The sequence below is a fragment of the Dissoconium aciculare genome, assembly GCF_010015565.1.
Source record: "Dissoconium aciculare CBS 342.82 unplaced genomic scaffold K489scaffold_8, whole genome shotgun sequence".
Lineage (NCBI taxonomy): Eukaryota > Fungi > Ascomycota > Dothideomycetes > Mycosphaerellales > Dissoconiaceae > Dissoconium > Dissoconium aciculare.
In genome coordinates this window covers 396,344-418,560 of record NW_022984958.1, presented here as the reverse complement: position 1 = coordinate 418,560, position 22,217 = coordinate 396,344, and the positions used below count along the sequence as shown (strand labels likewise).

Here is a 22,217-nt window from a genome sequence, read left to right as displayed (position 1 = left end):
CGCTGGTCGTTTGTTTATTCACTTTTCGGGAATCAGCGAGCGGTAGGAGTGGCCGCCTGAGGCTCCAGATTCGCGCTTGACTTGCGGCCCGGGAACCCTCCCCTGCATGACGCTGTCTTTTAGCGCCATGGGCTGGTCTCACGAATTGCTCATGGATGTAGTTTACATTGACGAATGAAACATTAAAATACTTTCGATCCTCTATATGTATATACATGCCCATAGATTAAGGTTCCGCATGCCATCGTGATGAAGAAAAGCTCGATCAAGCCTCCACCGCAATCTCACCCGCCGATGCCAGCTCAACGATCAACCTCTCCATCTGCGGCACCAACTCCGGAATCCGAAAGGGTTTCGTCACGACTGAGTCCATGCCCGCCTCGATCGCCATGGATATCTGCTCACTCCTCGCATTCGCCGTGACTGCAATGACAGGGATGTGGCGCTCGATTTGGCCCGCGTGCTGTCTCTCGCGGATATGTCGAATACAGGTCAATCCATCCATAGTGGGCATTTCCAAATCTAACAAAACAATAGAGAGCGGGACATTGCCTCCTAATTTGGAGCAGTAGATGGATTTGTCGAGGAACTCTAGGCATTCCAGGCCGTGGTTGGCGACGTGCACAATACAGCCTGCACGTTTCAGTTGAGTGGAAAGGACTTTCTGATTGATGATGTTGTCTTCGACGATGAGGACATGCATGTCCGGTTTCAAGCTTTTGTCGGCCATCGAGGCCGTAGTTGTAGTCATCATGGTCGTTGTGGTTACCGTAGTGATCGCTGCAGTGGACTCTTCCTGTACAGCTCGCAAGGAGGGAGAGATGTTGCCGCTACCACGTGCGAGCTGAGACATGGTCCTCTTGAGTGACGAAGGCTGGAAGTCGTGTTCCATGGTACCATCCTTGCCGAGTTGATAAGACATTTGCGTGGTACCATCCTCGAGGACGTTGCTACTGCGTCGACTGTACGCCATGGGACTTGCCGATGCGCTGACAAAGCAGGATGGAAACCTGGGTTTGCCAGCTGGATCGTCAGCAGAAGTGTCGCCACACCGCTTGGCTCGGACAAAGAAGGTGAAGACAGTTTTGCCGTTCCCGCTTGCGACGCCGATCTGTCCACCTTGCAGTTCGCACAATTCCCGTGAGATGAAGAGACCAAGACCACTGCCACCGTAGTGTTTGTACGTCTTGGGACTGCCTTGTTGGAATCGCTGGAAGAGTACCTTCATTTCATCCTCTGTGAGTCCGCTGCCGGTATCGTAGACTCCAATCTGTAGATAGATATCCTCACCCGGACTTTCATCCGTCAGTCCTGCAGCGCGAATTTGTTGTGAGCTTCTGGAAGGTCGAGGTGGGATGAAATTGACGCGATGATGCTTGCCCGTAGGTTTGGCATAAGATGCGCCAAGTACGATTTTTATTTCTCTGACATCGGAGTTACGTGTGAATTTGATTGAGTTCGTGAGAAGGTTTATGATGACTTGCAAACACCGACTAGGATCAAGCAGGACCCAGTCCACATTAAGCTCATCGTAGGTCGGCTCAACACAGAGCTTAGCTTCAATGTCTGCGCGCTCAAGCTCCGCCTCGTACATTTTCAAGGCCTTCTCGACAAGCATGGGCAACCGGACCCGGTCTGGGGAAATCTCGAGGAGATCAGCGTCCAATTTCGACATGGTCAAGATGTCGTCCACGATCCGCTTTTGATGTTGTGCACAAAGGATGATGGTTTGCGCAGCATCTACCAGATCTTCGAGGACGTCATACTGCAGTGCGACCATTTCATGGGTGGCTCCGAAGCTGCTGGAGCTCAGTGTAGATACAATCGAATCGGCACTTTGCAGGATCGCACTGAGAGGATTGCGCATCTCGTGACTTGTCATGTCGATGAAATTCTCCGTTTGTCGTTTATTCTCCAGTGCATCATTCAGCCGTTGCGACATGAGCTTCTCCGAGAACTTCCGATGCGAGATGTTTGTCAGCCAGCCTTGGATAGAAGTGATCTTCCCGTCAGCTTCGATTTCTGGAAATGCGTTGAGAAGCACCCAATTCTCGCCGATGGTCTCCTGTCCGCTGACCGTGTCAACAGTCTTCCAGGGTTTCTTCAGGCGATACTCGAGTGTGACAGGTCTCTTCTTTTCACTGACTTCTTGCCAGCTTTCCACGAGGCGTGGCAAATCGTCTTCGTGGATATATACCTGCCAATGACTCTCATCCACGCCTCTGCTATGATAGCTCTCGCGCGTCTCTCCAAGCATTTCGAGGTAGGTATCGTTGACATAGAGCATGCGCCCTTCTCCATCGTACATGAACATGCCTGTGGGTGCCGTACTTGCCAATCGGGTGAACTTTGCCTCACTCCTCTCAACCTGGAGCGTCATGAATCGCAATTGGTGCGCCAAAGATGTCACCATGTCATCAGCTATGGTCTTCGCTCGGCGTTGTTCTTGCGGTAACGAGATGAGTGAGGCTGCCTTTTCGATAAAATCAACAACGATATGGAGCCACAGCCTGTAATAAGAGTCGAGATTGGATCTAGGGTTCAATCCTATGATCAGAAATCCAAAAGCTGGCCCTCCAGTGGTTGAATTGATAGGGTAGACTAGTGCTTCTTTGACTGGCTCGCCAGAGCCGCGACCTTGGATGGTAGACGAGAATGCTGTTGGAAGAGTCTTTTCTTCTGCCGATAGAGGCACAGGCTCTCGAGTATGCCAAGCTTGTCGACACGCTTCGGCAATGTCCATGGCGGTTGAAGCCTCCGCAGAAAATGCAAATTCGGTGATCGCCTCTTTTGCGGCTTCACCGACACCAAGAGCTCCAACCAATGCGCACCTCACGCTCCATAGCGTTTCCTCAACTGCTGAGTCGTCTCTGTCGGTCTCCTCCGGGATCACCTCGTACAGAATGGCGGACGGAATGTCCGTAGTGGACGCCTCCAGTCCCTTCAACACAGCAGCCCACAATTCTTGGAACGTGGTCGCACTAGCAATGTTGTCACTCAGATTGGTGATCGCAGCCCGACGTCTCTCTCCCAATACGGTCATTGATGTTTCCGTAAGCTCATTGACAACTCCCACGACCTCACCGCCCATGTCGAGTATCGGCAAAATTGTCATGTCCCAATACGTCTCTTCCAGCGATCCTTTCCGCTCCAACGCAAGTGCAAGGTCGTGCTGTCGAGTAGCGTAGCCCTGGTAGCCTCGACTGACCAATGGCTTCAAAGAAGTCCATGACTCGGACCATGGCTCAGTCGCGTTACGTCCAAGAGCAAACGGATGTGCCTCGCCGAACAGTTGCACACAAGCTTCATTGTAGACAAAGGTCATGTCTTTGCCCCATATCAGCAGTCGTGGGTTTGGATTGGCCATGATAGCCAAAATGTGTTGGCGGAACAATTGCGACCAGGTTGACATCGGACCTAACGAGGTCGATGCCCAGTCTCGCGATCTGATGAATCCAATCCATGTGGAATCTCCAGAAGCATCGCCTCGGGTCCAATCTCTTGAAGAATATTTTGCGTTATCCGCTGAGTCTTCAACCTTCCGTTCTGCTTCATCATGTTCCTGCGTCGTGTCCGCCGCGATCACCACGCCAAATTCGCCACAGATCCGTATTTCCCATCTCTTTCCACTGATAGAACGGCCATGTAGCAGACTGATGTCTGGTTTGCCTTCAAGTTCACAATGCAATGCTTGGATCACATCCTGCGTATCTCGCTGTGGATCTCGAGACAGCTTCCATGCATGATTTTCATACAGCGCGGTGATTGCATCTATTCCAGATGTGTGGTCTTTGTTGAGTCGCACAATGGCGGTGGGTCTCGCATCAATTTCCAAAAAAGTTATGAGCGGAGCCAATTCGGGAATGATTCCGTCAAGAGGCGGCTTCTTCGGGTCGTCAACCATGATCGCAAATGGTTGACGGCACTCTCGGCACGTGTGACCACATACGTCGTGTCCCGTGTGGAAATCGTTTGTCGCTGGTCGTCATCAAATTTCGTGACATGTAAAGAGTCTTGAATTGGTAATAGAAGTCCGGGTGAGAGATTCCGTGCGTGGTCTAGACTGGTCGCTAGAAGTCGTTGTCAGCTCACCCTAAATTCTTCTTGTTTCACAGCACATGTGTGTTCTGTCGGACTTCAGGCCGAAACTCCGCTCCCATCTAATAATAACAGCTGTGGACGCTTGTAGGCTTCTCATATCGCCATACAAACTCGTAATACGTCGCTTGATATTGGAGACTATAGAGACCTAGGTGCTGATTCTAGGTCTTCTTCCTCACGTCTGATGTTCGCCTTGCGAAAGAAAAAGGCGGGCCTGGAAGCACCTACACGACGGAGCCAGAAGAGAACAGTCTTGAGATCAGTCATCAGTATGGACATCCATCGGATTAGTCATCGGAGTGCCCTGTCCGATCCCTGAGAACCTTAGAGGATTTGACCGATACCTATACTGGGTCCCGAGACCATCAACACGACTCATGCCTTTATCAGATGGCAACAACAAGTTCAAGATATGCTCAAAGTCATAAAAATGCCTTAATTGTGCTATGAAGCCACGACACATTTCCATCCCTCTATCATGCGGCAAGGTGTCTCAGTCCTCGTAAGCCGCCAGCAGTCACGCCGCCGACCACCTTGACTACATCTGAGAGAGGCCCTGTAGTATCATGAGGCCTTCTGGACAATCTGTGGTGACGCATCACGCAGGTGTCCTCAAAACGCAGCGAAAAGGGAGGATGACAGCCTCTTCTGCCCTCCAGAAACCAGCCTTGGAGTATGGGTCATTCCTCACGATCTCTCTGACCGCAGCTTCGCTCTCCGCTCGGATCAATTGGATACTTCCATTGACTGCCAGATCGGTCTCGCCCTCGTTGGGATGTCTTGAGAGCGAAGGGCCGCCGAAGAGGAGGGTTCCATTCTCGATGAGAGGCTTGTTGTGAATGAGGTGTTCTGGACGGACGTTGCGCCTGGTCTCGCCATCGGCTTCGTTCGCAGGAGTGCGGACTAGCCAGTCGTATGTCGCTGCCATTTTGTGAAGTCTGTGGAGCTTGTGTACTATTCCGACTTTAGTGGTAGGTCTTCTTCGCCAAAGTTTGACCCTAAAACGTACTTGGTGATCTGAGATATTCTGATGTTGAACCTGCAGTGTCTTTCAGATGTTGCATGTGTCGAATATAAAAATTAATACTTTCTGATGTATTTATGTGTTCATACAGAAAGTATATCCACATGTTGATGCTCGTCCACTCTAAAAATGAGACACCGATAATGGTTGCGGATTAAGTCCGGACTTCGGAGTCACTCGACTCCGGCTGGACCGAAACAACTCTCGGGCCGGGACAGACTTCGAAGTCGAAGAGGAAGGACATGAGGCGACATCAGCGATGATCAGCCATTGTAGAACTCCATTAGCAATGAAGAAAAAATATGGAACAAATACCGACAGCGTGCTCGCTCTGGCTTTGGCAAAGCAACATCGACCTCATCGGCGCGAGACATCGACAAAATGGGCGCCATCACACAACCTCCCGTACACACAATTCCCGTGGTGGACATCAGTCCCTTCTTGAAGTCTCCCTCATCAGACGCTGCAGACCAAGTTGTGCGACAGATGCGACATGCATGCCACACCTACGGTTTCTTCTACCTCGTCGGCCATGGGGTATCAGAAGAAGTTCGGCGCGGCCATCTCGATCGCGCCAAGCTCTTCTTCACACTATCCGAAGAAGAGAAGATGGATGTTTGGATCGGCAAGTGTATGGGAAAATCTCATCGCGGTTATGAGCCCTCTGGCATCCAGACTCACAAGGAGGGGTTGAAACCCGACACGAAAGAGGTAAACCGCTGTCCCTCTATGTCTCTTGAAGACTCGGGATCAAGCGCTGACTTCTTTCCAGGCCTTCATCATCGGCCGTGAAGTACCGGCAGATGATCCCACTGCGGGCACATTCTCCACTGGTCCCAACCTTTGGCCGAAGGCTCTTGCAGACGAGGACTTCAAGACTCCAATTCTGAACTACCAAGCGGACATGCTGGAGCTGTCTAAAGTACTTCTCAAAATCCTGGCACGTGGACTGCCTGCTGAGTGGAGCGTCACTGAGGAGACTATGCTCGAATTCGCCGAAACACCCTCAATGCCCATGAGATTACTCCACTATGCACCGCAGCCGTTCAAAGATCCAAGCCAATTTGGAGGTACGTTATCTCGAGTGAATCCATTTCACCATCTGTGCATCAACGTGAGCTTCGCTGACGCGTGGCTCTTTGTAGTGGGTGACCACACCGACTATGGTGGCATCACCATCCTCCTCGCGGAAGACAATTCCAAGGGTCTAGAGGTGTGGTACCCACCCACAGAGACATGGATCGAGGTTCCCATCATTCCCGGATCCTATGTGATCAACATGGGAGATATGATGCACCATTGGACCAATGGCTACTACAGGTCAGCACGGCACCGGGTGGTCAGCTGGAATACATCAGAGCCTCGGTACAGTGCTCCATGGTTCTTGAATGGAAAGCTGGACCTGCAGTGCGCGGCGCTTGATGGTTCTGGAGCGAGTACAACTCCTGCTGAACATATCATGGCGAGGCTCATGGCTACTATGGGGGATCGGAGTGGTAAGAAACTAGCGGAGTAATTTGTAGCCGGCCAATTTGAATGCTTTCCGGAACTGCTTGTCCCAGTGACTGTGGCGCCCTCACGATTGAAATGTCGTTAGACAAATTAGATATATTAGATACGTTGAACATCGCGCAAGGACATAACAATATGTTTGTTGTGTTGTCTGTAAATTGATCAATCCCACCTGGCAGGATTAGGCAAACTTGATTAAATTTCATTGAAACCGTAGTGTCTCATCATTCCTGCTGAGGACATTCCTAAAAAGGTGTTCTATCACGTACAAATTATTCGAAATCATCTATAAGGCTCATACGAGCGACTCTCTCCCCTTCGGACATGTGGCGAGTCCGACAAGCCCGCGTTGCAGATCACACCTTCTTCAACTTCCACCCAACCATGCTGACTCTCTGGACAAAGTACATGAGACCAGCAACACAGCACGAAGCACCACCGAAAGCCCAAACGCTAATCCAGTTCAGACTTTCGCCCTGCCCAAGGATAGCGCCCGCTCCAGGTCCTCCTGCGAGTACACCGAAGCCCACCATCGCGTATCCCATACCCATACGGGTACCCAGCTTGGACTTGTCCTTCGTGACAGCGACAAAGCACAATGGAGGCATACCGATCAGGACCCCTGAGACGAATCCGATCAGGATAGCGATGATTACCACGCCAGCCTCGGTGTGTACGCCCATCGTGACGAGCATGAGGATGCCAGCAATGAAGGTCCCTGGAGCAAGGAGATTGAACGGGCCCGTAGTGTCTGCCCATGCGTTGGGCAACGTCCGTCCGAAACACGATGCCGCATTGTAGATCGGAATCAGATAGAAAGCCATTTGAGTGTTGGTGATCTGGGTGGCCTCGGAGTAATAGGAGAGGTAGAACAGAACCACGACCAAGCCCATGAATGAGATCAACGTCGAGATGACGAAGAACATGTACGGGACGTCGAGAAATGCGCTCCAATCGAACATTGCGCGGACACGACCAGGCTTGACACGGAATTTGAGGACCGCGATGGGGATTGTCAGGGTTGCGAGGGCGATGAAGCCCTCTACCCGGACGGCCCAGGGAAATCCGATTGTGTCCACAAGTCGATAGAGGACGATCGGGTAGATGATTCCTCCGAAAGATGAGCCTGAGGCCGCGATGCCGATAGCAAGTCCCATTCTTGTGGTGAAGTACTGCTGTAGAATGGCGAATGCCGGCACGAACATCAAGCCGGTGCCGATTCCTACGGTGAAGGCTTGAGCCAGGAGCACTTGCCAGTACTCTGTGCAGAGACTGAGCATCATGTGACCAAAAACGACAAGGAAAGCCCCCGTAATAAGTAGTGTCTTCAGATAGCCGCGATCGTAGACGGGGCCTGCGAATACTCCCGTCATGAGGAGCATAAAGGCTTGAATTGATCCAATCCAGGAGATATTTGAAGACGATTCGGTAAATAGCGCTCCGGACTCGTAATAAGTCTGATACACTCCAAATGCATTGAGAATGCCCCAGGTATTGAATAGCAGGAAGAAGCTACCTAAGGCGTGAAGCCATGCTGTAGTGCCGCCATTCGGTGGCGGTGATGGTGAAGACGGTATTGAGCTTGGCGCAGAAGTGTGATTGCTGAGGTCTTCATTTCCAGGCTTTGAGGAAGCCTCGCTTGGCGGAGCTGATAGCGATGATTCTCGCTTCTCTTCGTCGCTCATCTTGCACGTTTGAACAGATTCAGATGGTGTTGGTGTTTTTTCGAACGGGCGATCTCTCAACGACGGAGCCGAGATTCGGGTTCAACGATGTAGGATCGTGAACCACCAGGTCTTTATTCCACACAGTAAACTGTTGATTGTTTATCTGCTCGAAGGGGTCTGTTCGCTCGTTCGCCCTATTCAGGGAGAGGGGAGCGGCACATCGATGCCGCGAGAGTGTCGATCAAGTGGTTCGGCCGAGCTGCGGACATATCGGAGATGTGACTCGTACGAGATGCGCCGCTTAAAGCCGAGCTGAATAACGTGAGGTTGAGATATGCTAGATCATTCGTCACTAACAGGCGAGCAATTCTGACTCTTACGCCTGGTCGTCATTCGTCATATAGGGCATCGGTCAACTGGACGGAGTATTTGATCAACTTAACAAAAACGATCTTGTGGTCTCTGTCCTGCGTAGACTCGGCTGGTCACACTGGTGGTCATCAGGGAACCGGAACATCTGGTAAGTCATCGACACATACCGTCCGATTTGACCGATACCTGCTTGCATATGAGCGGACTTAACTCAGAACCGCCACTCTCGGCCGGAGTATTCGCGATTGAAGATATCAACCACGGTTGTTGCAGCCACCACGCAGGTTAGTTGATGCGTCGCGCATGCATTTCTCGTGACCCACAAGCGACGCAATCATATCAGCCCTGCGGCTGACTTTAGCTCATTAATAGGCGAGTGGTGTGCTGGGCTAAGAGAGGCAACGGAGTCACCGGTATCTGTTGGGATTCGCTGTGCGAGACCGCAGATGCCTGGTCCATCCTGAAGTGAATGTCTTGAGGCAATCACATCCGCACCCGGCGAAACCCGATTGTTTCGTTAGGCCCCTGTTCACCACATCTACATGGCGTCTCTCTTGGAATGTGATGTCCCTTTCGAGACGTGGCTGACCATCCGCAGCGTTCGATCTCGTAACACGATGCCCTCCGGACTATGTTTTACACCGAAATGCCCCTATCTCAGCTTACGAGCATTGCGGTAAGCGAGCATCGAACGATCCTGCGATCGTGTAGCATAATTTGGTGGCGATGTGATGTTTGTAGATGGATTATAGGTGATCATCTTCCATGTATTCAACGACGTCGGTCAAGAAACTTTCGAAATTGAAGAATATCGGATTTCTAACCCTAAGATGGTTATCCCCGAGCTCCACCGAGACGCATCATCCCTTCATCTCCCACGCATACTCTGCCTCCATGGCGGTGGGACTAACGCGCGGATCTTTCGCCAGCAATGCAGAGTACTGAGGAAATCGCTCGATGACAAATTCCGCTTTGTATTTGCCGATGCGCCGTTTATTTGCTCACGACCCGGTCCAGACGTGACGTCGGTTTATGCCAGCCAGGGACCATTCCGATCATGGCTGCCGATGTTCGAAGATGAGCCCTACCGAGCACCCGAGGAAGTGGTCGAAGCTGTCGATGCAGCGTTAATTACAGCCATGTGCGTCGATGACTTGTGTGGTGCGACAGGTATACATCATCTGGCCTTTCCGTGCGTCCGACCTTAGCAAAAGGCTTACGTCTATTTAGGAGAATGGACAGCAATTCTCGGTTTCAGCCAAGGAGCAAAGCTGGCCGCGAGCCTACTGTTCGCCCAGCAGAAAGTCGAAGGAAACGGATCACTTGCGAATGGTCTACCCGAATTCCGCTTCGCAGTGCTGCTTGCCGGGCGAGGCCCGTTGGTCTGGCTGTATCCTGACATCACGATGCCGAAAGGCTGTGTGGATGCGGCTGCTCTTTCCACCTCTACCGACATGCCTGACTGTACGAGGTGGTCAAGGGATCATGTACTGAAGATCCCGACGATTCACGTGCACGGCTTGGACGACCCCGGCATTGAGCTACATCGCGGGCTGATGCGAAGATACTGCGATCCCAGCTCCACCAAGCTCATCGAATGGGAGGGCAAGCACCGGGTTCCTATCAGAACCAAAGACGTCGACGCCATCGCTCAGGAAATATGTCATTTTCATAAACGATCGATGGGTGTCCGAGCATCACATACGATAGACGTATATTAGCTCACTATGGTGGTTGGATACTTCGTTTACAAGGCGTTCGGGATAGGTTTGGAGTAGTCTCTTTTAATGCTGACGATTGTGATGTAATTTCACATTGAGGCGAATTTTCTCATCACCATGTGCCGTGCCGTGTGGTTTCACCTAGTGACTCTTTTCCCCACACTACGTTTTGTGCGATGTGGTTTCGCACGGTGATTCTTCTCAACACCACACATCGTTGGAGGCGATTTTGAACTGTAGGGTGAAGATCCTCGACACTACACGGTTGACGAGGTGGTTTGAATCTCTGGCTATGACTCTCGACGTCACGCGTGGTGCGATGCAAGCCCGATCGGGAATCGGTTTCGACCGATCTACAAGTAAATTGCAGCGATATACGACGATCACTAGATCCGGACTTCACTTTGACCGGACTTTGTGGAAAAGATCCACCGGACAATGAAACGGAGTGGTTAATCCATTATGCTCTCTAGCGATTACCACGAAGCCTGATTTAGCAGCACACCGTCAAGTATGACCTGAGCAAGGCCAATCATCTAATCCCTTATGATATGATATTTTTTCTCATATCCATCCGCCTTACACTTTGGCACGAAAACATCACCTTGCAAGTTTCTTTAAACACATGCCAGTCATGGATCACCAAGGTCAAGAAGCTAAAGGCTTGGATATCGCACTGGTTGGAGGCGGCATTGTCGGCTTGATCCTCGCTGCAGGTTTAATCCGCCGTGGTGTGAATGTCCAGGTCTACGAACAGAGTCGGGGATTTCGAGAGATCGGCGCCGGGATCGCCTTCACAGCGAATGCTATCAAATGCATGGAAATAATCGATCCCAATATCGTGCTGGCATTGAGGTCTGGAGGCTCCGTCTCGACCTCCAACGACGTCGACGACCCCAATGACTACTTACGATGGATCGACGGATACAATCAGCATGACCCGTCGAACGAACTCGAACAAAGGCTCTTGTTCAAGCTCGATGCCGGATACAAGGGCTTTGAGGGGACCAGACGTGATCAGTTCCTCGAGAACCTCGTGAAGATCATACCAGCCGGTATCGTTCACTTCAACAAACGCCTAGAGACCATGCAGAGTGTAGGGTCGGAAGGGCGAGTCGTCCTGTCTTTCACCGACGGAACAGTCACTCAAGCAGATGCAGGTGAGTTCTCCCTCAAACCCGATTGATTGGCGTGTGTCGGCAATCTGATGGCAACGATCATCGAAGTCATCGGGACGGATGGTATCAAGTCTCAAGTCCGGAAAAGCCTCTTCGGAAAAGATGACCCGGCTTCAGACCCACAGTATACACACAAATGCGCCTACCGTGCTCTTGTCCCGATGGGCGAGGCGGAAAAGGCCTTAGGCGTCTATAAGGCACGGAACCAGCATATGCATGTCGGACCTCTCGCCCATCTCATGCACTATCCGGTTGCGAATGGTGCCCTGATCAACGTGACGTGCTTCATCACGGACCCGAAAGAATGGCCAAAGGACCTGCACACGACGCAACGCGGCTCGCGTAAGGACGTCGAAGAAGCCTTCAGCAAGTGGTGTGCGCCCGTCCGCAACATCATCAAGCAATTCCCCGAAGAGCTCGAAAAATGGGCAGTCTTCGACATGTGGGAATATCCCGCACCGTTCTACAACAAAGGGAAGGTATGCCTCGCCGGAGACGCAGCACATGCTTCAAGTCCGCACCACGGAGCAGGCGCTTGCTCGGGTGTCGAAGATGTCCTATGTCTGGTTTCACTCATAGAAGAGTGCCTTGCTCATCAATCTGACGTCGGTACGTCCATACCAAAAGGACGAGCCATCGAGCTCGCCTTCCAAACTTACGATAGCATCCGACGATCTCGGAGTCAGTGGCTGGTGAACAGCAGTAGAAGGGTGTGCGATCTGTACCATCAGCCGGAGTGGGCTGAACCCAAGAAATGGGTCAAGGCGAAGACGTGTTTCGAGGAGATCAAAGACCGATCGCACAAGATCTGGCACTTTGATCATGCGGATATGGTTGTTCGCGCCATATCGGACTATCGCAAACGAGCGGGTTACGAATGAGGACACTGTGGGGACTTCCCGATCATGAAGTCATGGATTGCCCCGCAAGGACAAATGTTGGAGTAAGGCCCGAAATAGATTGCGTCTTTGTCGTATCCATGGATTCTAATGAGTTGGATAAAGCTTCATTGATTTCGTATCACGAGTCGTCACATATATGTTCGCCAGTTCTATGACTAAGCCGATGCCTCCACCTTCTGATGACTAATGCGACACACGCTTTCAGCTCTGCTGGAGCATACTTAAACATGTAATAGAGACGAATAGTCTCCAGCTATTGTACAGAGTGATGATTTAGATCACACGTATCTTATGTCGACTTAGATCGCATGCATCTGCAGAGACAGGAGGATAAAACACACGCTGGACTTTCGTTAACTCAACGAAATGCCCTGTAGCACAACGTGTCGTTCACAAACTTCACACTGCCGCCTGTGTGACTATCCACCCCGCCTCACTTGCAGTCAAAATGTACCCGCAACAGAACAGAACAATCTGTGAACAGCAGTGTACGCGTTGTGAGAGATTGCCTATGTAGAATCAGCTGCGAGTGTACCGGTGCGCTACGTGCAGCTAGTCGAGCGAGCTGAGGCCCACCGTCTTGAGCAAGGGAGTTTAGAAAACTCCGGCTTCTTTATGCTATTCTAGGCGCATGAGACCACACCAAAATAACCGCGACCATGGCAGCGAGCCACGCGACAAACACCGCTACCGTAAGCGAATTCATCGGTCGAATCTTCCGTTTTACTAGAGCACCATCGGGAAGTCCGTGAAACATCAATTCGGCCGCCTGAACATGGCCGAGATTGCACCGTGGAGACACGCCAGAGCAGCGCTCAGCTTCAGCTCGTACCGGACTTCATGTCGTGCCGAGCAGCATCGCCTCGGCGGAATGCTTACCATGCTTACCTCGACATCCTTCGACAGGACCTCTAGAGTGACATGATGATAACCGGAGTTGCGAATACCATGATTGGTCGGTCAACTATCGCCATTGCCACATGGCATGTCGGCTTCATATGAATACAGAGGAGACGCCCACCGTTTCTGAAACAAGACACAACCATTCAACTTGGTATACTGAATCACTCACCATGACCGAACAAATCCAGAAACTTCGCGACGCCAAGCGGCCCGTCCTGGTCTTCGGACCTCAAATCCTCTCCCTGCATCACGAGACGTTCCACCGTCTTCGCGCTCTGCTCAGCACAAATGCCCGTTACTCCTGGATTCGCGAGGTCGTCGACGAGCTTCCTCTCACTTGGAGTGTATTGGCCAAGCTCTCGCCTCAGTTCGGTGTGAAGACATCGAACAAGAATATCGGAACACTATCCGACTTGCTTCACCATGCTCGCCCAGACAGCGCATGGTCTCGACTTCCGAGCAGCGTCTTAACTCCTCTTGGAGTGGTCACTCATTTAGTACATTACATCGATTATCTGGAGCTGACTGGTCAGAAAGCAGGCGCAGCGTCTGACGTTCGCGCACTTGGCTTCTGTACTGGACTTCTGGCTTCCTTGGCCGTGACGAGCAGTGCGAGCGAAGATGAGTTCCGACGCAACGCAGCGGCTTCCATTCGCCTGGCCATGTGTGTCGGAGCGCTCATTGACGGATACGACCGCGATAGTGTTGCGGGAGCTGCACAATCCTTGGCTTTGATGTGGTCCGAAAGCAGCAACTATGCTGCAATTGCAGCGATCATCAACCGTTACGAAGATGTAAGTTTCTCAACCTTGAACAAAAAATCTGATCGGTTACTGACATTCCACAGGCATATACTTCTGTGATCTTTGACGAGCATCGTGCCACTGTCACCGTTGCTGAGAAAGATATCCGTGCACTCGAGTCTGAGCTGAGAGCCTGTGACCAGGTGATCAGTGCAGTTCCAGTCTCACTTTACGGAAGATTTCACTCCAAAGGCCAACGTATTAATCTCGAGATTATGCTCGAACTTTGCACGCTTGATCGAAGCTTGAAGTTCGAGAAAAATGAACACATGGCAGCACTGCAGGCGATACTTACAGAGCAAGCCGATTGGTACCACACGATTAGATCTGTTGTGGAAGAGAATCCGGACGCTCACTTCGTATGCTTCGGAATTGAACGGTGCATACCGACTTCACTTTCCCGGACGATCAGATCGGAACAAATCACGCAGATTAAAGACCTGGAGAGCCAGCTCGATGAGGCGAGCTTCAACTTGACCTCTTCCCCACTTCCGCGACCAGGATTCGCAGACACCGATATCGCCATTGTTGGCATGTCTTGCAAGTTTGCCAACGCAGATGATCCAGAGGAGCTCTGGAAAGTGCTCGAATCGGGAGTTTCGCAGCATCGAGAGGTGCCGCAAGACCGATTCCCGATGAATTCGACCTTTCGTCCGGAAGCTGAGAAAACACAGAAGTGGTTCGGTAACTTCCTTCGTGATCACGATGGCTTCGATCACAAATTCTTCAAGAAGTCGCCTCGCGAAGCTGCGTCTATGGACCCGCAGCAACGACTTTTGCTTCAAGTCGCTTACCAAGCGCTCGAGCAATCTGGATACTTCGCCGGCTCGAACCCTAACAGAAACGTCGGTTGCTACATCGGCAGCTGCTCGACCGATTACCAGACCAACATTGCTTGTCATGAGCCCAATGCCTATAGTGCAACAGGAAACTTGGCTGCATTCATCGCTGGCAAGATCAGCCACTACTTCGGCTGGACAGGCCCGGCTCTTGTAGTTGACACTGCTTGCAGCTCATCTGCTGTTGCCATCCACCAAGCCTGCCGCGCCATTCTTGCTGGGGAGTGTGATCAGGCATTGGCGGGTGGCGCGTTGGTCATCAGCAGCCCTCTTTGGTTCCACAACCTTGCAGGTGCTTCTTTTCTGAGCTCCACGGGCGCTTGCAAGCCTTTCAGCGCTGATGCAGACGGTTACTGCCGTGGAGAGGGCGTCGCTGGCCTAATCCTGAAGAAAATGTCTGTTGCACTCGCTGACGGAGATCAGATCCTGGGATGCATTGCTGGCACTGATGTCAAGCAGAACGAGAACTGCACACCCATTGTCGTGCCCAATTCACCCTCCCTTTCGACACTGTTCGAAAGTGTTCTCGAGAAGTCTGGCTTACGGCCTGAGCAAATCACCGTAGCAGAAGCACATGGGACGGGTACTCCGGTGGGCGATCCTGCTGAGTGGGCTAGCATTCGTACTGTCCTGGCTGGTCCAGAGGTTGCGCGCCCCCAGAAGCTCGTCGTGGGATCGGTGAAGGGTCACATCGGCCACACAGAGTGCACTTCGGGTGTGGCTGCTGTCATGAAAGTCCTACTTATGATGCACGCAGGAGCTATCCCGCGCCAAGCCAGCCATTCGAAGTTGAGCCCGAAACTTCACAGCACGCCAGATGACGGAATGGAAGTTCTGACTCAAGCTAAAGCGTGGAATGCCGACTTTTATGCAGCACTGATCAACAACTACGGAGCCTCAGGATCGAACGCCTCCGTCATCGTCACGCAGCCGTTCCTGAAGCGCCCCTCGTCGTCGAGATTCGCGATCCATGAGAGCGGTATCAAACATGCCTTCTCATTGTCAGGAAACAGTGAGGATGACATCCGCAGGAATGCGACACGTCTGCTTGCTTGGATTGAAGACCAGAAAACGACTTTGCTTCCGTCCGACCTCTCCCTCAACTTGTCGCGACGATCGAATCTGGGCATGCGCCTGAGTCTCAACTTCGGAGCCGATTCGTTGTCGGGTGTCAAGGGTCAGATCAAAGACTTCTTGAATGGAAACACCGCCGGCGTCGTGACTGCATTGGATTTCCCTCGGCCTGTCGTGCTGTGCTTTGCGGGACAAGCTTCCCGACATGTAGGCCTGAACCGTTCCGTCTACAACCAATTCAAGATCTTACGAGACCATCTCAACGCCTGCGACGATATCATCAAACAACAGGGCCTCGAGAGTATCTTCCCGCGCATCTTTGACAATGCGCCGATCACGGATCAGGTGCTTTTGCAAACCATGATGTTCGCAATGCAATACTCTGGTGCCATGAGCTGGATCGACAGTGGTATTGAGGTCGCTGCTGCAGTGGGCCACAGCTTTGGCGAGCTGACTGCGCTTGCCGTCTGTGGTATTGTTTCCGTCTCCGACGCCATCAAGCTCATCTCACGTCGAGCATTGCTCATCCGCGAGAAATGGGGCGCAGATTCCGGTGCTATGCTTGCCATGGAGGGCAGCGCTAGCGATATCAACGCACTACTCACGGCATCCGCGCCCATTGCAGAGTCTCAGGGAACGGTTCCGGCCACCGTCGCATGTCACAATGGACCTACCTCATGGACGCTTGCAGGATCTACCAACGCGATTGAAGCTGTCGAGAAGGCGGTGCTTGATTCCAAGGTGTCAATGCGAACAAAGCGGTTGAACGTCACCAATGCTTTCCATTCCACTCTGGTCGAGCCTTTGCTTTCGGACCTGCTCCAAGTCACTGAGGGCATCGTTTTCCGCACACCCACGATCCCCCTCTTCTATTCCAAGAACTTACGATTCGATGAACCTGTGGGCTCGGACTTCATTGCGAAGCACCTGCGTAACCCAGTGTACTTCAACGATGCCGTCCAGCGCATCGCTAAGAAATATCCATCTGCAGTTTTCCTTGAGGCCGGGTCTGGCTCAACAATCACTAGCATGGTCAAAAGCGCGCTTGGCTCTCCGAAATCGTCTCACTTCCAGGCGGTCAACATTACCTCGGAGAATGTTCGATCGAACGTTACAGATGTGACGCTTGCACTACGGAAAGCTGGTGTCCAGGTCACTCACTGGGCCCATCACAAGTCTCAAACTCTGGAGTATCGTATCCTCTTGCTTCCTCCGTATCAATTCGTGCAAAGTAAGCACTGGCTTGACTTGAAGTTGCCTCAAGCTCATCCCGAAGTTGCTCCTGCCCTACCTGCAGTTGTTGAGGCAGCACCATTGGGACTTTTCAAATTTGTTGGTCACAAGGACTCCGCGGGGCTACACTCAAGATTCCTGATCAATACTGCGCATCAACAGTATGAGGAATACTTGGAAGGTCACATCATTGCTGGTGCGGCGCCGATTTGTCCAGCAACTCTTCAAATCGACATCGTGATCGAATCCATCCTCACTCTCCATCCCGAGAAGGCCACATCAGACTACAAGCCAGTCATTCGTCACATCGAGAATCAAGCTCCGATCTGCCGTGATGCGTCTCGTACCGTGTGGCTCGACTTCATCGCCAAACAGGGTGAGGAGAATTTCTGGGACTGGAAAATCACGAGCACCAGCGAGCAAGGCAATGCCACCACGCACGTCACTGGTGAAGTCAGCCTACTTCGTGCGGATGATCAACAGTATCGACGTGAGTTTAAACGGTACGAGCGCCTTGTCAACTATGAGCGCTGCAAGGCCCTCCTCGAGCACACTTCGCCTGACGACATGATCCTTGGCCGCAACATCTATCGTGCATTTTCGGATGTCGTGGACTATGGAGATATTTATCGCGGCGTTCAAAGGCTCGTCGGATTGGGCGCCGAGTCTGCTGGTAGGGTCGTAAGCAGCTCGACCAGCGGGACTTGGTTCGACACGGCCAGGGCAGACTGCTTTGCTCAAGTTGGTGGTATATGGGTGAACTGCATGACTGAACGCTCACCCAACACTCTCTACATCGCCAATGCAATCGAGCAATGGCTTCGTTCTCCCGTCGCTAGCTCGGACAACGCCCCCGGTGAACAGAAATGGGACGTCTTCGCCACTCACCAAAAGATTTCCGACAAGGCATTCTGTACGGACATCTTTGTCTTCGACGCCATCAATGGCGCTTTGACAGAAGTCGTTCTGGGTATTCAATATGTTGAGGTCTCCAAGCCAGCCATGAAGAAGCTGCTGCTTCGCAGCACCCCAGGTGCTCAGCAAGCCCAGCTCATCGATGCCGCCGCACAAGCTATCGACCGAGAGCCGGTCCCAGCATTCACTACCATCACAAAGTCAGCCACCGTTCCAGAGACGTCTGGAAATGCATCGTGGGCTCAAGACTTGTCGGCTTCGAAGCATGTCAAGGAATCATCAGCGCCACGATCAGCAGGCCCGAATGTCGCCAACAAGTTGAAGACAATTATTGCTGATTTGTGTGGCCTCGAGCTAAATGACATCAAGGACGATGCTCAGTTGGGCGACTTGGGGATTGACTCTCTCATGGCTATGGAGCTGTGCCGCGAAATTGAGGGTGAATTCAAGATTGAGATTCCCGAAGATGACCGAGGTGACATTGTTGATTTCCCGGGCTTGGTCGCTTGTGTCTGCAAGCGCACCGGTGCTGGTCTACCTGACAGTAACTCGGACAGTGAAGCTGAGGATTCATTGTCTGTCAGCAACGGCTCAAGGACTCCGTCAACGGCACCGACAGAATGCTCATCACGTGACCAGTCCACGGATCGAGGTGATAAGTCCACCAAACACGAGCTCGATATCTCTTTCGAGACCTGGATGGATGCTTTCAATTCTATGAACACCAACATCGATCAGCGCATTCAAGAGTGCGGTTTCGACGGCTATCTGGCTGGTGCCAACCTGGATCAGACTGAATTATGTGTAATCATGATCCTCGAGGCGTTCGAGAAGTTGGGAATCGATGTTCGCCAGGTCGCGGTCGGGGGTGTGGTCAAACGCGTGCCGCATGTGCAAGAGCACGGCCGCCTCGTCGACTACCTGTATAACATCTTGGACACAGAGGCTGGCCTTATCGAGAAGACCTCGGGCGGATACCGACGTACGAGCCAGCCCCTCCCGACTATGTCTGCTCAGGATCGTCTGGAAGAGGTTCAAACTGTGCATCCAGCCCATGCAGATGCGACTGCTTTGGCTTTCCACACAGGTAGCCGTCTTGCTGAAGTGCTCCGAGGCAAGGAGACCGGTGTGCAGCTGATCTTCGGAAGCGAGAAAGGACGTAATCTCGTCTCGAAGCTGTATGGAGAATGGCCATTGAACGCGATGTACTATCAGCGTATGGTTGAGTTCTTCACGAACCTTGCGGCCTCCGTACCTCGGAACGGAGGACCACTCAGAATTCTGGAGATGGGGGCTGGTACCGCCGGAACCACCAAGATTGTGCTGCCTGCACTCGCGCAGATGGGCATCCCGGTCGAATACACCTTCACCGACCTTTCGCCAGCATTCGTTGCCCAGGCTCGCAAACGCTTCAAGCAGTACGACTTTGTAAAGTATCGCGTTCACGACATCGAGAAGCCAGCCCCAGAGGATCTGGTCGCAACACAACATTTAGTGCTGGCGAGCAACGCGGTACACGCTACACATGACTTGAACCAGTCCACGGCTCACATCAAACAATTCCTTCGACCGGATGGAGTGCTTCTTGTGTTGGAGATGACGTCACCTGTCATCTTTCTTGATCTCATCTTCGGTCTCTTCGAAGGCTGGTGGATGTTTAACGACGGTCGCAATCACGCCGTGACAAGTCCGGCCACTTGGGATCGATGCATGAAGAACGTGGGCTACGGCCATGTCGCCTGGACTGGTGGAAGCAGACCAGAGACGAACATTGAGAAGTTGATTATGGGTATGGCCCAAGCACCTCCAAGGTATGCATCTCTTCAAAGCGTCGCATCTCCTTCTGTGCCAATCTCACATGGGAGTCGCGCCGCCAGGTCCCAACCCGATGAGGAATTGCCAGCTGATTTGGTCGATCGAAAAGCAGTTATTGAAGGCTATGTGCGGAAATACACCGCAGGCTGGAGTCAGCCGACGGGGCGCCTCGCGTCTGATGGCCGCAGAGGACGCTCAGCGCGGGGCACGACTGTGCTGGTCACGGGTGCGAGTGGAAGTCTCGGATCATATCTGGTCGCTCATCTAGCCCGGCTCCCCGAAGTTTCTGCGGTGGTCTGCATGAATCGTGTCACCAAGATTGCAGGTTATCAGCGCCAAGTGCAAGTCTTCCAAGATCGACACATCCAACTCAACGAAGAGGAAATGCAGAAGGTGTGGGTCATCTCGACTGATACCTCGCTACCACAGCTCGGCCTCTCATCGGATGAATACCAAGGCCTCATGAGACGAGTGACGCACATCTGTCACAACGCATGGCCCATGAGTGCAGTGCGTCCTGTCGATGGGTTTCAATCTCAATTTCAAGTCATGCGCAACCTGATCGATCTTGCGCGAGACGCGGGATCTCATCAAAGTAGCAAGATCGGCTTCGAGTTTGTCTCTTCCATCGCCGTGGTGGGGCAATATCCCATCTGGACGGAACAACGCTTGGTGCCAGAGGAACGGATGGATGTCCGGTCTTTGATCGGAAACGGCTACGGCGATGCTAAATACATCTGCGAGAGGATGCTCGATGAGACATTGCATCGATACCCCGAGCACTTCCATGCTCTATCTGTTCGACCCGGACAGATCGCGGGCTCCAAATCGAGCGGTGCATGGAACACCCACGAACATTTGAGCTTCCTCGTCAAATCCTGCCAAACAATCAAAGCAGTCCCCGCCTTCGAAGGCGAGCTGAGCTGGACACCCGTCGAGGACGTCGCCGGATGTTGCGCAGATCTCCTCATGTCCGAGCAAGCCCCCCATCCAATCTACCACATTGACAATCCCATCCGCCAACCCTGGCGACCGATGGTGAACTTGTGGGCGGACGCCCTTGACATTCCTTCATCGAACATCGTCTCGTTCCCGCGCTGGCTGGAACTTGTACGAGCCTATCAGGGCAAACCTGTTGAGAATCCGGCGATAAAGCTGGTTGATTTCCTTGAGAATGAATTCGTACGCATGTCCTGCGGTGGACTCCTGCTTGATACGCAGAAGAGCGTTTCTCATTCCGTTACGCTTTCGAAGGTCGGACCGGTGTCGGATGAGGTTGCGAGGTTGTACATTGATGCCTGGAAACAGACCGGATGGCTGCGCGCTTGAGACTTTGGGCAGAAGATCACATGTCTTTTCTTCACTTTGCTTTGTTTTGTATGTTGGGGGTCATTGGCCTTGGGTGTTGGTTATTGGTTGGCGTGATGTGTTTGGGATTATCTTTGCTTGAGGAGTTACATGTTTGGGTTTCATCTATTTGAGGTGTCCTGGCGCAGGTTGAACTATGGATTCGATGAGCCTTTCTCTCATGAAATCATATTAGAAAATCATTTGTCCAATATCATTTTCGCCCAGCAGTATGCTCACGGAATCTCATGGCAAAAGGCTATGACTTCTTCACCATACAAATAGCAAGTGGCACCGGTATCAGGCAGATCGTACAGGTCACTCTACTAGCTGAATGAAAGCGAGTGATCATTCTGCTCCACCGACCGGTGTTTCATCAAGTGAATCAGGCCTGTGCAGATCAAGAGTAAAGTCAGTCATCAGAGTCCTCGGTCCGGTTCGAACGACATCTGTACGTCAAGCATTACAGGCGTAGATGACAAATTTTCCTTTTGTGGTTGGCTCAAATGCTTGACAGTCCATTTTACACGTCACAGGCCAGGGGAGGAATAGCACGCACCCTTCGTCCTGTCAGGCAAACTTCATTACTCACGAACGCAACTCAAGATACCGAAGTCCGATATATAGACGCGTTCGATGGACCGAGGGAGTACTGCTGCATATTTAAACAAAGCTTGTCACTACCTCCAATCACCAACAAGACTCAAATATGCTATTGGGGAAGGAGAGCAGACATTCATGAGTCAACGTGGGCAAATTGTGTACATTGGCGTTGTTGTCCTTACCCAAACCCTAAATTGACCCTAACTCA

General features: G+C 52.1%; 6 protein-coding genes across 6 annotated transcripts; 3 read left to right on the top strand and 3 right to left on the bottom strand.

The window, feature by feature from the left end:
• Positions 1-265: 265 nt before the first annotated feature.
• On the bottom strand, positions 266-4,310 carry K489DRAFT_359158 (histidine kinase; the record flags this gene model as incomplete). Its single annotated transcript, XM_033602595.1, has 2 exons — positions 947-4,310; positions 266-790 (listed from the first exon to the last, which is right to left on the bottom strand). The coding sequence occupies exons 1-2, from the start codon at positions 3,902-3,904 to the stop codon at positions 266-268; spliced, it is 3,483 nt and encodes a 1,160-aa protein (XP_033458549.1). The 5' UTR covers positions 3,905-4,310.
• A 125-nt stretch (positions 4,311-4,435) lies between these two features.
• On the bottom strand, positions 4,436-5,098 carry K489DRAFT_381508 (YCII-related domain-containing protein). Its single transcript, XM_033605137.1, has one exon. It carries the CDS (start codon positions 5,027-5,029, stop codon positions 4,700-4,702), a length of 330 nt encoding a protein of 109 aa, XP_033458548.1. The 5' UTR covers positions 5,030-5,098; the 3' UTR covers positions 4,436-4,699.
• A 203-nt stretch (positions 5,099-5,301) lies between these two features.
• On the top strand, positions 5,302-6,672 carry K489DRAFT_340636 (2OG-Fe(II) oxygenase family oxidoreductase). The gene is made up of 3 exons (XM_033602269.1): positions 5,302-5,836; positions 5,898-6,195; positions 6,271-6,672. The coding sequence occupies exons 1-3, from the start codon at positions 5,507-5,509 to the stop codon at positions 6,639-6,641; spliced, it is 999 nt and encodes a 332-aa protein (XP_033458547.1). The 5' UTR covers positions 5,302-5,506; the 3' UTR covers positions 6,642-6,672.
• A 321-nt stretch (positions 6,673-6,993) lies between these two features.
• Positions 6,994-8,322, bottom strand: K489DRAFT_321383 (MFS general substrate transporter; the record flags this gene model as incomplete). Its single annotated transcript, XM_033601546.1, has 1 exon — positions 6,994-8,322. One exon carries the CDS (start codon positions 8,320-8,322, stop codon positions 6,994-6,996), a length of 1,329 nt encoding a protein of 442 aa, XP_033458546.1.
• A 714-nt stretch (positions 8,323-9,036) lies between these two features.
• K489DRAFT_395198 (monooxygenase) lies at positions 9,037-12,525 on the top strand. The gene is made up of 6 exons (XM_033606836.1): positions 9,037-9,309; positions 9,532-9,846; positions 9,907-10,147; positions 10,671-10,756; positions 11,045-11,557; positions 11,624-12,525. The coding sequence occupies exons 1-6, from the start codon at positions 9,219-9,221 to the stop codon at positions 12,454-12,456; spliced, it is 2,079 nt and encodes a 692-aa protein (XP_033458545.1). The 5' UTR covers positions 9,037-9,218; the 3' UTR covers positions 12,457-12,525.
• A 1,025-nt stretch (positions 12,526-13,550) lies between these two features.
• Positions 13,551-21,388, top strand: K489DRAFT_322125 (putative polyketide synthase; the record flags this gene model as incomplete). The annotated part of the gene is made up of 2 exons (XM_033601602.1): positions 13,551-14,174; positions 14,228-21,388. 2 exons carry the CDS (start codon positions 13,551-13,553, stop codon positions 21,386-21,388), a joined length of 7,785 nt encoding a protein of 2,594 aa, XP_033458544.1.
• Positions 21,389-22,217: the final 829 nt, after the last annotated feature.

Bases quoted from the DNA above. Each gene is read 5' to 3' on its own strand.
- K489DRAFT_381508 (XM_033605137.1), bottom strand. From the start codon at position 5,029: ATGGCAGCGACATACGACTGGCTAGTCCGCACTCCTGCGAACGAAGCC.
- K489DRAFT_340636 (XM_033602269.1), top strand. From the start codon at position 5,507: ATGGGCGCCATCACACAACCTCCCGTACACACAATTCCCGTGGTGGAC. The intron at 5,837-5,897 runs GTAAACCGCTGT...ACTTCTTTCCAG, and splicing joins TGAAACCCGACACGAAAGAG to GCCTTCATCATCGGCCGTGA. The intron at 6,196-6,270 runs GTACGTTATCTC...GGCTCTTTGTAG, and splicing joins AGATCCAAGCCAATTTGGAG to TGGGTGACCACACCGACTAT.
- K489DRAFT_395198 (XM_033606836.1), top strand. From the start codon at position 9,219: ATGGCGTCTCTCTTGGAATGTGATGTCCCTTTCGAGACGTGGCTGACC. The intron at 9,310-9,531 runs GTTTTACACCGA...AGCTCCACCGAG, and splicing joins CACGATGCCCTCCGGACTAT to ACGCATCATCCCTTCATCTC. The intron at 9,847-9,906 runs GTATACATCATC...ACGTCTATTTAG, and splicing joins TGACTTGTGTGGTGCGACAG to GAGAATGGACAGCAATTCTC.